The following is a 12,772-nucleotide window of genomic DNA, read 5'->3' as shown; positions in this document are numbered from 1 at the left end:
TAACTATTGTAAGTGTCTGCTAAATACTATAACCTAGTAACCCTTCCCAAAAGCTACAATAAAGCTGAGAGTAGTACAGTATATGCCCTGGAAAAGAGCACCAATACAAGAGAAGCTAATTAGGCCATTCAAGGAACACTGATGCTTGTATCAACACTGATTTTATAGATCACACAGACTTTTCAGCTACCCAACAGGCTCTGCTAGCATTTTCAATGTAAGCTTAAGCAGTTAGGTTACTTGACATCCACTAACAGCCAAACTACTTGTTATCGTTATGACGTCACATGCACACACACACACACACGCACACACACACACACACACACACACACACACACACACACACACACACACACACACACACACACACACACACACACACACCCGAAAGAGTCCGTGGTAATTTGCCTACTCCTTACCACGTCGTCATCTACTCTCTTCCATCTTTTCCTCACTCGCTCCCATGGCCCTGTCATGGTCACTCTCCTCCTCCTCGCCTTCTTTCCTGTCATGATGTTGTTTCTGCTTCTCTGTATAGCCAGCCACCTCTCCTCCTCCTCGGCTTCAGGTAATGATGATGTTGAAGCAGCTACTACAGCCCCAAACATGTCAGAAAGTTTGGCACATTTTGAGGAATCCGCCTGTATAGATTCTTAATCTTTTTCTCCTGTAATTTCTCTGCACCTCCCTTGCATTTTGGTGGTCGTTTGTCCATTTTAACGTGGATGCTAAACTTCCAGCATAACTATTACAGCTCGTGTCTCAGGCCCGGGAGGCGTGGCCATAGTCGGATTGTAAATTTGCGTCCGGAGTGGGGAAGGGGTGTCCTGGATTTGATTGGGTCAGGCCAGTGCCAATAAAGAAAATTAACTAATGGGCCGCTGTGAGTTCTTTATGGGCTAGCCTGGCCAAAAAATGAAAAAAGACCTATTTATATCGGCGATTCGGCCCACCGGGAAAATGCCCAGTATGCCAGATGGCCAGTCCAGCCCATGGGTTAGAATATGGCGCTGTCTCATGTGACCTTATTATTTGTACACCCTGTGACTCTACAAATCACAACATGTAAACAGGAACATGTTGGCGTTATTTTGTCACTTATTCAGAGCAGTAGGCTAGTTGGAACCAGTTACCTGCAGGAACTGTGCTAGGCTAAGCTAATGCTGGAGCCGTCACAGCATTACAGCACACACAGAGATGAGAAGGGTATGTATGGACTTGTCTAACTCTGGGGGTTACTGTGAATAAGCTAAAGTCCCAATAAGTCGGCGTGTTCCTTTAACGACATCTTGGACTAAGTCCCCTTCTTCCATGGGTTTTAGTACTTCATAACTAATAAGGTTTTAAAATGGCTCCCTCACTGTGCAGTACGTGTACTGATATTGTAGCAAACTAGTAAAAATGTTATTCCTTTTGCCAAATAGGGACCGCAGATGCAACGTTACCAAGTATGAATGTCCCACGCTGACAGATTTTAAACAAATTTTCCCCCTTATATGTGCTACGTCTTCCTTTAATGATTTAACCATGCCAGTGGATTATTTATTTTTTAACTTTGTTTGATTTTTAACTGTTGTGCTGTCTGATCTCCAGGGGCGATGATAATCGGTCTTTCATGACTTCTCCTTTTCCTCAACTCAATTGTGATGGTTTTTAACTCTCAGCCAGAACTAAAGATAATGGTAGTTTTAAACCAATACAAAGGGTTGTAATGAGTCTACTGATTTTGTATGTAATGAGCACACAAATGCCCCGTCCTCATCATCCAATAAAAGTGTGGGCTCACTCATCTCTTCTTGCTGGAATGGGTCACAGTTAAAAGGTTTAAGTTATTTGCATGAGGTACAGGTTACTATTTTAGTATTTTATTAAGGTTTAGGCTGATACACTTGACCAAAGTATGAAAAGCATATAAAGTCAACAAGATAACATGAAGGCTGAAATTTCTAATTCAAAAAGGCATAAAAATCAAGTCTTAAATTGAGAGAAAAAAAAAAAAAGGGCTGTAGTTTACCTGTCCTAATTGAATGCTGGTTTCAGATTAGCTGCAGCTGAGCCTCAAATGATGAAACAAGGAGTTCCAATTTGATTATGGATGTTATGGACAGAAAATCCTAAACGCTAATGCATTTTGTAATTATCTTGACTCACATGAGTATTTAGGCTTGAACTTTGGGCCCTATTTGCATCTAGTATTAATAAGCATTAGAGATGCACCGATTGACCGGCTGGTGACCGGAATTGGCCGATTTTCACTTGACCGGCCATGACAGTCAGTCAGTCTGACATATGCTGATTTTATGCCGGTCAAATTCACTCGGGCGCCGCATGATTAACATCGCGCAACATGAGCGAACTGCCGCTCAATGAGCGGTTTATGAAATATCATAAAGTCGTAATTACGGCTCTGCGGAGTAGTCTCTCTACTGATCTCAGGTGAACGGTCAGCTGCTCTCTCTCCCCCCTCTGAGGCTGAACAACTGGAACATGAAAACCGCACTCACGTGGGTTCCGTGAAATTTGACAGCTACAGTTTATCGGAAAATAGCGTTGGGCACACTGACTTTGATTAATTTACTATTGATCAGACCCCAGCTGAGACAAGAAGCTAACGTTAGCGAACGCTGCGGTCCCTCTGCCGCCCGCGCTGCAAAAAAAATAAAAAATAATAAAAAGAGAGACTCTGTATTCCTCCGACACGCTATATTAATACTGTTTAAAATGCTTTCCAGGTTAGTGGGGATGCATACCGCTCCAAACCAACATTAAAAACGTAGTAATCTTCCCTCAGCGTTTAGTTTTGTTGCTAAACTGTGTGTAAAATGAGCGGTGACGTTAAATCATCTGTGTGACGTTTGTTTTCAGGTAACGTTACTGTTGACGTTCAAACAGGTCTGCGTGTGCGTTTTGAGAAATATCTTTATACTGCGAGACTATATTTATTTTATATACATAGAAAATATGAAATCGGAATCGGCTAAAATCGGTATCGGCAGTTCAAACTCAATGAAAAATCGGAATCGGCCTAGAAAGTTGAAATCGGTGCATCTCTAATAAGCATGATCCAATCTCAACATTCAAATTAGTTGGGCACGGCTGACTTGTCCCAGGTCAAGGAAAGAAACGCCACTGATGACAGTTGAAATTCACTTTTTGAAAGGGAGGACTTACTGCTAATGAGTTCGGTGACCTTTTAACTTGCTGGGCAGTTTTCAGAATACAGTCAAGCTGTACACATAGCATTTACACCTGGCCAAGAGCCGATCACAATGCGAGCCCGACTAACTCCAAATGTGATGGTATTTCGATCCTGCAAGCTTTTGCTGTGCATTAACGTGCGTTACCAGATACCACATTCTAAATGTAAGCATGTTCATGGCAGGTGTAAATGGGGTCTTGAGTTTAACAACTAAGTAAGGTATAGGATGAGTCATTAAAACATGGTTCAATATTGCTTGATTATTTGACAACAATCCTCGTTTGAGCATCTGCGTACTGTGAAACTACATATCGGCACAAGGATGAACACCGATCAAAAGATTTACGTCTTGAAGTAAAAAAAAATTTGAAAAAGGTTTTCCCTGGAAAGAAAAGAACGGCCCATCTTTCCTCAGGCAACCATCTTTGCCTTTACAATCACTTACTGTCCTATGCAGGATGTCAACAGACAGATATTGCGAGCCAAGGCAACCACCCTCTTCTCTGAGGTGTGGGATGGCATCAGGAAATGAGTGTAAAAACATACAGAGCAGTTGACGACAGCGCAGCGACAGTACAGAGGAAAAACAGCCAACCTCCACAGAGGCAGCAAAATAAACAGAAGTCCAGCTGCTTAGTCCACTGTGTCACAGGTTGACATTTCCTGCTTCAACGTAAACTCCGTAGAACCACTGTCTGCTTGGAGCGTCACTACAACTAGCATTACTGCTTGGCTGAGTTGGTCTGTTCAAGTGCCGTTTGTTTTCCATTTATCTGGAGATCACCGCCGCCGTCGTCGTCGTCATCTGGCAGGTTAGTCCATTTAGAGTGGCTTTGACAGAAACAGCACGCCTGGCTAACCACGAGCTTTAGACCGGTGACACGTTTTCTAACTGTACATTGTCTGTTGCATTCCCGGCATGACTTGAACAGCTGAAAGAGGCACTCTTCATCAACGACGAACTCGGATGAGCTGAGGGAGTCAGAAAAGATGCGTGGATATTAGCCAGCTCTTATTTCAACAGGGAAATGGGAGTAACAGATTGAGGAAATCATAATAAGAACGGAGGTTACATGTCAATTTTAACAACAAAAGCTTCATGTCGATCGTGGTTGATGGTATTAATTATGGGTGTCATCAGCATACCTCCCCAAATCCACCAGGTAGCGTCCATCTCCCACACTTAATGAGGTGCTGAATTCTTCATTCTCGTCTTCTTGAATATCTGTGTGTGGATCCATTTTACACAGATATCAGTTATTACTTCACGTTTCCTGTTACCAATTGCTTCCAATGTTTAGATTTATTTTGGCTGGAGAACGACTTTGCTTTCGCTTTATGTGAAGGCGACTCACCTCTATTTTCTTTATTTTCGGACTGGCTGGTTGTTGTCCGCTCTTTTTGACTTTTCGGTCTTTGACAAGCAGCATCTTTTTTTCCTGACTCCTTGATGTCAAAAGGGGATAAGGAACAGCAACCCATCAGCACACCAATAAGTTAGAAACAGGCACAATTTAATTTGCATAGCACATTTAAAGTGCCCATATTATGAAAAAATCACTTTTTCAGGGATTTGGGGTGTTCTTTTGTGTCTCTGGTGCTTCCACACACATACAAACTTTGAAAAAAATCCATCCATGCTGTTTTGAGTGAGATACAGTTTCTGAATGTGTCCTGCCTTCAGTCTACTAGTGAGCTGTTCAAAATCGGCACGGACTGTGACGTCACAGTCCGAAATTAGCTGGCTAACCACAACCATTAGCTCGTAGCGTTAGCATTACCATGCTAACGCTAATGCTAACACTAGCGTGGTACCTCGTTCTCAATAGCAAAGCACTGCTACAACACACACAAGTTCACCATAATCAACAAAAGAACTACTTACATGTGCACCCTGGTTTAGAAGTCTCCCAGCTAATCCTGCCTTGTAACTGACTGAAGTTGGAGAAACAGCCTGTCTTTTACTTCTATGGAGCTAGCTAGCTGACATGCTCTACATCTGAGCTACTGAGCATGTGCGAGTGCAATCAAAGATAGTACAGAAGAAGAAGAAAAGAGGTCTCACTCTGTAGCTAAAACAGAAACCAGGTGAAAAGAGGATCTGCAGCAGTGAGAGAGAGCTGTGCAGTACAACAACAATATGGTGTTTTTTGAAAATTAAACCATGTAAACCTATTCTGGTACAACCTTAAAATACAATTATGAACCTGAAAATGGAGTATAATATGGGCGCTTTAATACACTACAGCTTCACAAATGACATAATTTTTCTAAAGATTATTTTTTTGGGGGGGACTTTTCCTTTTAATATACAGTGACAGTGGATAGACTGGAAAGGGGGAGAGAGATGGGGGACGACACGCAGCAAGTCGGACTCGAACCCGCGCCGCTGCAGGACTCTGCCAATGTGGGGCGAGCGCTCTTATTGGGTGAGCTAGAGGCCGCCCCAAATGACATCATTTTTAAAATAAATAAAAAAATAAATATTTTATAATAGGATTACAAAAAAGGAACACATTAAAATGAATCAGCTTGATCAGCTAGTAGCATCACACATATCAATGTGATACAGAGGTGAGAACTGTTGTTTTCCATCTGCAAGCAGCAACTAGTTGTTCATGTCTTCTGTGTATCTATGCTTTAAAGAGTAAAAAGCTAATAATCATATCATGGGTACTGCTTTGGGAAGGATTTTTCAGTGAGGACATCCACTTTGGTACATCTGGTAAGGATGCCCCCTGGGCGCCTCCCTAGGGAGGTGTTTCAGGCACGTCCAGCTGGGAGGAGGCCTCGGGAAGACCCAGGACTAGGTGGAGGGATTATATCTTCAACCTGGCCTGGGAACGCCTCGGGATCCCCCAGTCGGAGCTGGTTAATGTGGCTCAGGAAAGGGAAGTTTGGGGTCCCCTGCTGGAGCTGCTACCCCCACGACCCGATAAGCGGGCGAAGATGGATGGATGGACATCCACTTTTATCAATCCTCAAATGCTCAAATTTAAACTGTCCACTGCAACACATGTTAACCTTCATTATTAATCTGGTGAATATTTTATTAAATGAATGGATTAATCCTTTTACACTATCAAGTATCAGAAAACGGCTGTCTCAAGTTCCCATGGTGTAAGGTGACATACTAAAACTGCTCGTTTTGCCCAACCAGCAGTTCCAAACAAGATTTTAAAGTTTACAGTAGTATAAGTCAAATCCACTCATTAAAAGGGTAACTACCGTTTCTTTCCAACCTGGACCCTATTTTCCTGTTTTTGTGTGTAAGTGACTGATAGGAACAACAAATTGGTCCAGTATTAAGTGTGAACGCTGTAACCGGCAGCCACAGACCGGGCTGCAATGTAGCCCAATGGAGCAAATGTGCATCGTCAATTTGGTCCACTGAAAGTAATTTTCTTTGCTACTGAAAGGCTTACATTATTATTCTAAGTGTCTGACAACATTATGGAAAGGATCCCTACAGAGATAGGCCTTTTAAAACCTCTTTAAGACCTTTTGGTTTAACCAGGAACAGCTCTGAAGTTGCTAGTGCCAAGCCCACAAGACTCCATTTAAAAAAAACAATACCTTTAGCGTGTATAGATCCAATATATTTTCACATGTAAATTGGTAAACTATGTGTTAATTTCAACCGAAACTAGAGCTGTGACGGTGGAAAGACGACCCAAAACGGCTTTTCATAGTTTTATTTTGTTTCTGTCGACTTTGAATTATTCTATTTTACGATGCTAAAATTACTGTTTATTTACATGGAGTCTGGAGGCTTTAGCGAATGCAATTTCTAGATTGTTGTTCCTTAGACAAAAAAACATAGGAGAATTGGGTTGATGTTTGGTGTTTTTACTTGAAAAATTGAAAGAAATGGTTAACTGAAAAATGGCATATTTGTTTTCTGTGGCTCGATTATGTGACAAATCATTTGAATGGGAGATGTGACAGAGTCACATTACATCACATACCTTTCCATTTTCAGATGACTGGACAGAAGGAGCAGCACAAGTTTCTTGCTCAACTTCATTTTCTGAACACATCATGAGCGGGTATTCTTCATGCACACTTTCACTAAAACAGAAGCACAGGGGTATACATTAAAATCTACCATTGCACGTGTGTATTTCAGCAGGTTGTGGAATTAACATGTCATACTAATATTCATAATTAGTTCAAAATGACATAGAAAGTACAAAAAGCTACAATGTGAATGTATGCAGATGGCCTTCATCAATTAAAGACTAAATTTATGTAAGCACCACTATGAGGAAGTGGCAGTGGTGAAAGAAGTACTCCGATCTTTTTACTTAAGTGAAAGTAGCAATACCACAGGTACAAAAAATATTGGCATCAAAAGTACACATTGTGCAGAATTATTTCTTAAATTAGAATTAGTGACATACACGGCTGGATAGCTTCATTCATAATGATAGCCTAGATTTATACTTTGTATTAACAATTTGACTCTGCAAAGTAACTAATGTTAAATAAATGTAGTGGAGTAAAAGGTACAAAACACAAAGTAAAAGTGAGAGCTGAGTGGAGGCAATCCCTGACCCCCTTTTTTTGGGTCAGGGATTTTTTTTGAGTACAGCCCCTTTAAGTACAATACTTGAGTAAATGTATAGGTATACTGTATATTTCACCACTGGAAAGTGGTACTAAAAATAAAACATCTCACCTGGATTCAGTTGAAGAACTTTCTTCAATGGTTGGTTGCTCGGGATGATTCTCTGACTCCCGAAGATAACTACAATCATAAAACATGGCAGTGAGCTTATTCAAATGGACACGCAACGTTACAGTATATATGGCAGCACACTAAATGAGACTGTAAACACATTTCTACACTAAGTTAGCGTTTTAACTCACACATTATAATCAGTTATGACAACACTAGTCTGGATCAGCGGAAGTACATTTCCAGGATAATTGCCTGACATTTCCTTTGTGTCCAAGTGACTAATGGGGAAAACAATCTTAGACACTGGTTCAGTATTAAGCAAGATCGCAGCAGTCAGCAAAACAAGCAATGTAACTTATTGGGGAATATTGCACCTTAAATTTACGTCAACACAACTGCTTGTTTTGCCACTGACAGGCTTTTTATTTTAAGTGTCTGACATCATGAAAAGGATTCCTACGGACGTCGACATTTCTGTTAAAGAGTAAGATGCTTTTTTTTTCTCTTTTTTTAAAACAGAAACTAAAGATATTGTTATTGCCAAACTCACCAGACTCCATTTAAATAAACAGTAATTTTTGCATCAAAACAAAGTCGACAGAAATAAAACCATAAAAAGCCGTTTTGGTTTGTCTTTCTACTTTTCCAACAATCACCACTCTGATTTGGTTGAAATTAACACATACTTTGCCGATTTATATGTAGAAATAGGCTGGCTCCATACACGCCATGTATTGTTTATTTAAATGGAGTCTGGTGGGTTTAGCGATAGGGATTTCGGAGCAGTTTATTTATTTATTTTTTTAATAAAAAAAATAAAAGAATTTTACTCTTTTTTAAAAAGAAGCACTATCTCCATAGGGACCCTGTCCATAATGTTGTCAGACACTTAGAATAAAGTGGTACTAAAAATAAAACATCTCACCAGGATTCAGTTGAAGAACTCTCTTCAATGGTTGCTTGTTCGGGACGATTCTCTGACTTCCGAAGATAACTACAATCATAAAACATGGCAGTGAGCTTATTCAAATGGACAATTATGAAGTATTTTAAAAAAGAGTTTTTTTTAAAAAAAAAATATTTTTTTTTAAAAATATTTTAATTTAAATTTTTTTATTTTTTTTTTTTTTTAATAAAAAATAAATTTTTTTTTTTTAAATTTTTAAAAAAGTAATAAAAGTTAAGTTTTTTTTTTTTTATTTGTGAAGAAAATTAATAAAAAATATAAAAAAAAAAAAAAAAAATAATAAAAAAAAAAAATAAAAACGTAAAAAAAAAAAGAAAAAAAAAAAAAAAAAAACAAAAAAAAAAAAAAAAAAAATACAAAAAAAAAAAAAAAAACACACAAAAAAAAAAAAATCCTCAAAAAAAAAAAAAAAAAAAAAAAAAAAAAAAAAAAAAAAAAAAAAAAAAAAAAAAAGGAAAAAAAAAAAAAAAAAAAAAAAAAAAAAAAAAAAAAAAACCCACAAAACCAAAAAAAAGTTAAAAAAAAAAAAACTGTTGATGAGGACCGCAGGGAGCGAGAGGTAGTGTAGGTGTGAAAGAGGTCTGTGAGATAAATTGTGAAGAGCTTTAAATGTCAATAGTAATATTTTTGAAGTTGATCCTTTGTAAAAACAGGGAGCCAGTGTAGTTAAAATAGCAGCGGAGTGATGTGTCCAGCGGACTATGAACGTGTAATCTGTGCAGCAGTGTTCTGGATGAGTTGGAGAGGGTGGATGAGTTTGTTTTGGGGATAACAGCCAGGATAGCATTGCAGTAAGCCATGCGTGATGTGACCAAAGCATTGCCTAGGACTTCTGTAGTGTTGTAGAAGGGGCTTAGTAGAAGTAGAAGTAGTAGAACAGGCTACATGTTGTAAACTGCCAGCGTTAGCCAGGACCAGTCCGGATCACTTTACTGGCTGTGTCTCAATTGTTTTTCCCGAGTAATCAACTTGAGTACGCTTTTTTTTTTTTATCCTGCGCAGCTCCTCTCTCTGAGTCTGATGGCACGTCATGTCACATTGTCAACATGGTACATAGATACATAAAGCAGAACATAGTGGGTCATATGTCTAATTCTTTTTGAAAACTAAAGACAATTTTCATAAAACGTGTCGGACATCATCACATTTTTGTATACATTTTTATTCATTTACATTTATTAAGCTACATGCGTCCTTGTAGGCTACCCAGCACTTCTGAAAATACACTTCCGAATGAGTCTCTGTCCCCAGCACATTTCAAACCAAACTGACGCCCATGGTCAGCATCCGGAGCATAGTGCTTAACGTTACCTGTTCAATAGGAAGAAAGCCAGCGCGGAGTCGGATTTGGTCCTCAAGCACAAACCAAGCTCCCTCCATGAACGGAATGCTCTGCCGAGGTTAACCCTAGTTTTCGACCGACGTCGGTCATTTTCACGTTTGGACAAAAGGGCTTCATTAGAAAGAACTCTTTTTCTTAAGTGTTGACCTACTTTGTGTTGTGGTAGGTGCCGGTCGTTGATGTTAGCGGACTCCATTTCTAAACTAGCATTTGTTTTGCACACTTCGGCGCTGAAGAAGAGACGCAAGGCACGCACTCAGGAGCGCGCATAAACGTCACATCCGGATGTGACGTTACTCCCGGCAGACCGTCCCAATCATAGATATACATTTTCTATATCTATGGTCCCAATTCCATCAGTCCGCAGATTGTTATGGGCATGGATGTATTATAAGAAGGTTTTGGTTATGGACAGGGCAATACACCCGTGGTTATGGGTAACTAAGATAGTCGTGAAGGTCTTAGTTTTTAAAGTGCAGTTTAGGTCATCCCTAATGACAACAACAATGTCGCACAAGCACATGCCGCAAGCCTTCGGTGAAAGCGCAGCATACCCCTTCTCCATCCAGTTGGTAGCATCATTTAGGTCGAGCAAATGAAATAATAATACGTTACAAAACCCATTACTAACCTGTTCAAAAGCAGTAAGGCAACATCCGTGTCTGACCTCAGTCCCTTTTCTTTTTTCAGCGCTCTCCAAATAGGAAAAGCCACACCAATGGTTACCCGTGTTTTTCTTCGCCTTTCGTCACTTTCTTTTTTGGATTTTAGACCTTCTTCTGAATGTGTAGGTCTTTTCTTAGCAGTACAATCACTGACTGACACATTTCGTGGGCGCTTCTTCTGGTTTTCAGCCATGTTTTACCTGTTGCAGCCATTGGTTGCAGCAGTCCTCGTCTCCAAAGCTGAAAAGTGCACAATGAGTTCCTGCATGACGTCACTTCTGTTGACGTTCCAAGTAAATACCTTTCACTGTCTATGGTAAATACCAGAGTGATAGGCCCAATCCCAAAGTCCTGACTCACAGACTTTGGTGTGCGTTCTCGCGAAATTAGTAAGGGCTTCAAAGGGCGTGAGGGTTTGAGTACACACTTAGCGATCCCTTTCCGTGAGCCTGCATCGATGCAGACTTCACCAAAGGGAATTACCCACAGTTCAAAGCGTTGTGACGTTTACCGCGGAGACAGTAGGGAAATCCGGAAATTACAAAAAGGTAAACAACAGCACGACCACTGACCACTTTTATATATTATGTCAATGCGGAACACACCAACCTGTTGTCCAGCTTGTTTGAAAAAAAAAATTGGAATCACGCAGCCGTCTCCTGTGCCTTGGCCGTGTGGAAAGCAACAAACTTAAAATGAAAATTCCCAAACCGGAGAGTGTCAGCAACATCTTATTAAACGTCGCCAAGGTAACGTGATCTCGTGAAGCGCTGTCCCAATCCCATTTATACCTATCTGAGCCCATGTGGCCTCACACACTCACTCACTGAGCACCTGAGATCAGTTAAGTCTGTGAGTCTTTAGTCATCAAGGCTCACTTTGGGATGGCTCTGGTAAATACCATTGTATACCAAACAAAACAGAGCAAGGTCGTCCCTCCACCCATGTTTCCGTAGCTGTCATGAACGCGCATGGAAATGGAAAGTGGATTTGTGCTACACCGACGTGAAAACAATTACGAGTTCGTTGGATGCACTTCAAAGCTAGCGGTTACCTGCTCGATAATAAGCCAGTACTGTACAACCAGTATAGTTACCACAACTTTGTAGGTTCGCTCTCATGGGATAACTTTGGAAAATAATGAGTTTTATTAGCACGAGGGCTCAAGTGTGCATGCATTTACAACAACCAATCTTGACTTTACCTACCTGTGCAGTAAGAACTTAGCCAGCTGTGCATCGGACTGGAAGCCCTTCTGCCGGCGGAGTTCTCGCCACCCTTGGATCGATTCCCCAATGTAAATCCGGGTCTTCGTTCGCTCCTTCTCAATCTCTCTTCTTCTCGCCATATATTCCTCCGAGCGTCTTTTCTTTGGTCGTGCCTCAGCCATTTTCCACGACCGTCCAGCTATCCAGCAGCTACTCTGATACAACTCACGTTAAACTCTGCTCGCTGTCTTCCCCCCCCCCCCCATTATGTGCATGCGCACTAACCCCCTCCCCATTCTCCAACCATCTTGTCTGTGATTGGCTGGAACGTGGTCTGTTGTATTTTGGTGCACAGCCTGTGCCCCCTAATGTTTGTTTGACGTTTACGACCCCTGTGTTTTCTCCTGAGACCGGGCTTTTTCGCAGTGTATTGAGGGGGCAGGCAGCTAGCGGATCAAGGAGAGATGCCTACGATTTGAGACAAAAATTAAATCGCGCTGAAACCATGCTGAAATCATAGTGCACCGTTGCTGTTGTCCTTTTCTCACTCGTCGCAGGACTACACCATTTTGTAAACATTGACATACTGAGAAATACAGAGTTTTGTGGAGCTGATAGGCTTAATTAGCTTTGTATCAACTCATTGGGAAATGGCTTGTTTGAAATATTTTTATTGAAAGCATTTGTGCATAAGTCTTGACATT

The 12,772-nt window shown here is 40.6% G+C and overlaps 1 protein-coding gene across 4 annotated transcripts; it reads right to left on the bottom strand.

Annotated features, from left to right (window-relative positions):
• Positions 1-3,442: 3,442 nt before the first annotated feature.
• On the bottom strand, positions 3,443-12,317 carry LOC120556960. Of its 4 annotated transcripts, XM_039796906.1 has the most exons (8): positions 12,069-12,204; positions 10,827-11,100; positions 8,812-8,880; positions 7,884-7,952; positions 7,171-7,273; positions 4,558-4,648; positions 4,349-4,427; positions 3,443-4,174 (listed from the first exon to the last, which is right to left on the bottom strand). In XM_039796906.1, the coding sequence occupies exons 2-8, from the start codon at positions 11,051-11,053 to the stop codon at positions 3,925-3,927; spliced, it is 888 nt and encodes a 295-aa protein (XP_039652840.1). In that variant the 5' UTR covers positions 11,054-11,100; positions 12,069-12,204; the 3' UTR covers positions 3,443-3,924. The 4 variants fall into 4 exon arrangements, with proteins under 4 accessions (XP_039652840.1, XP_039652849.1, XP_039652830.1 ...); XM_039796915.1 differs by lacking the exon at positions 10,827-11,100 and having other exon boundaries at positions 12,069-12,317; XM_039796896.1 differs by lacking the exon at positions 12,069-12,204 and having other exon boundaries at positions 10,827-11,487.
• Between the last annotated feature and the right edge of the window lie 455 nt (positions 12,318-12,772).

The sequence above is a fragment of the Perca fluviatilis genome, chromosome 1, assembly GCF_010015445.1.
Source record: "Perca fluviatilis chromosome 1, GENO_Pfluv_1.0, whole genome shotgun sequence".
NCBI lineage: Eukaryota > Metazoa > Chordata > Actinopteri > Perciformes > Percidae > Perca > Perca fluviatilis.
Note: the sequence above shows the minus strand (reverse complement) of the source record. Positions and strands in the feature narration are given on the sequence as shown.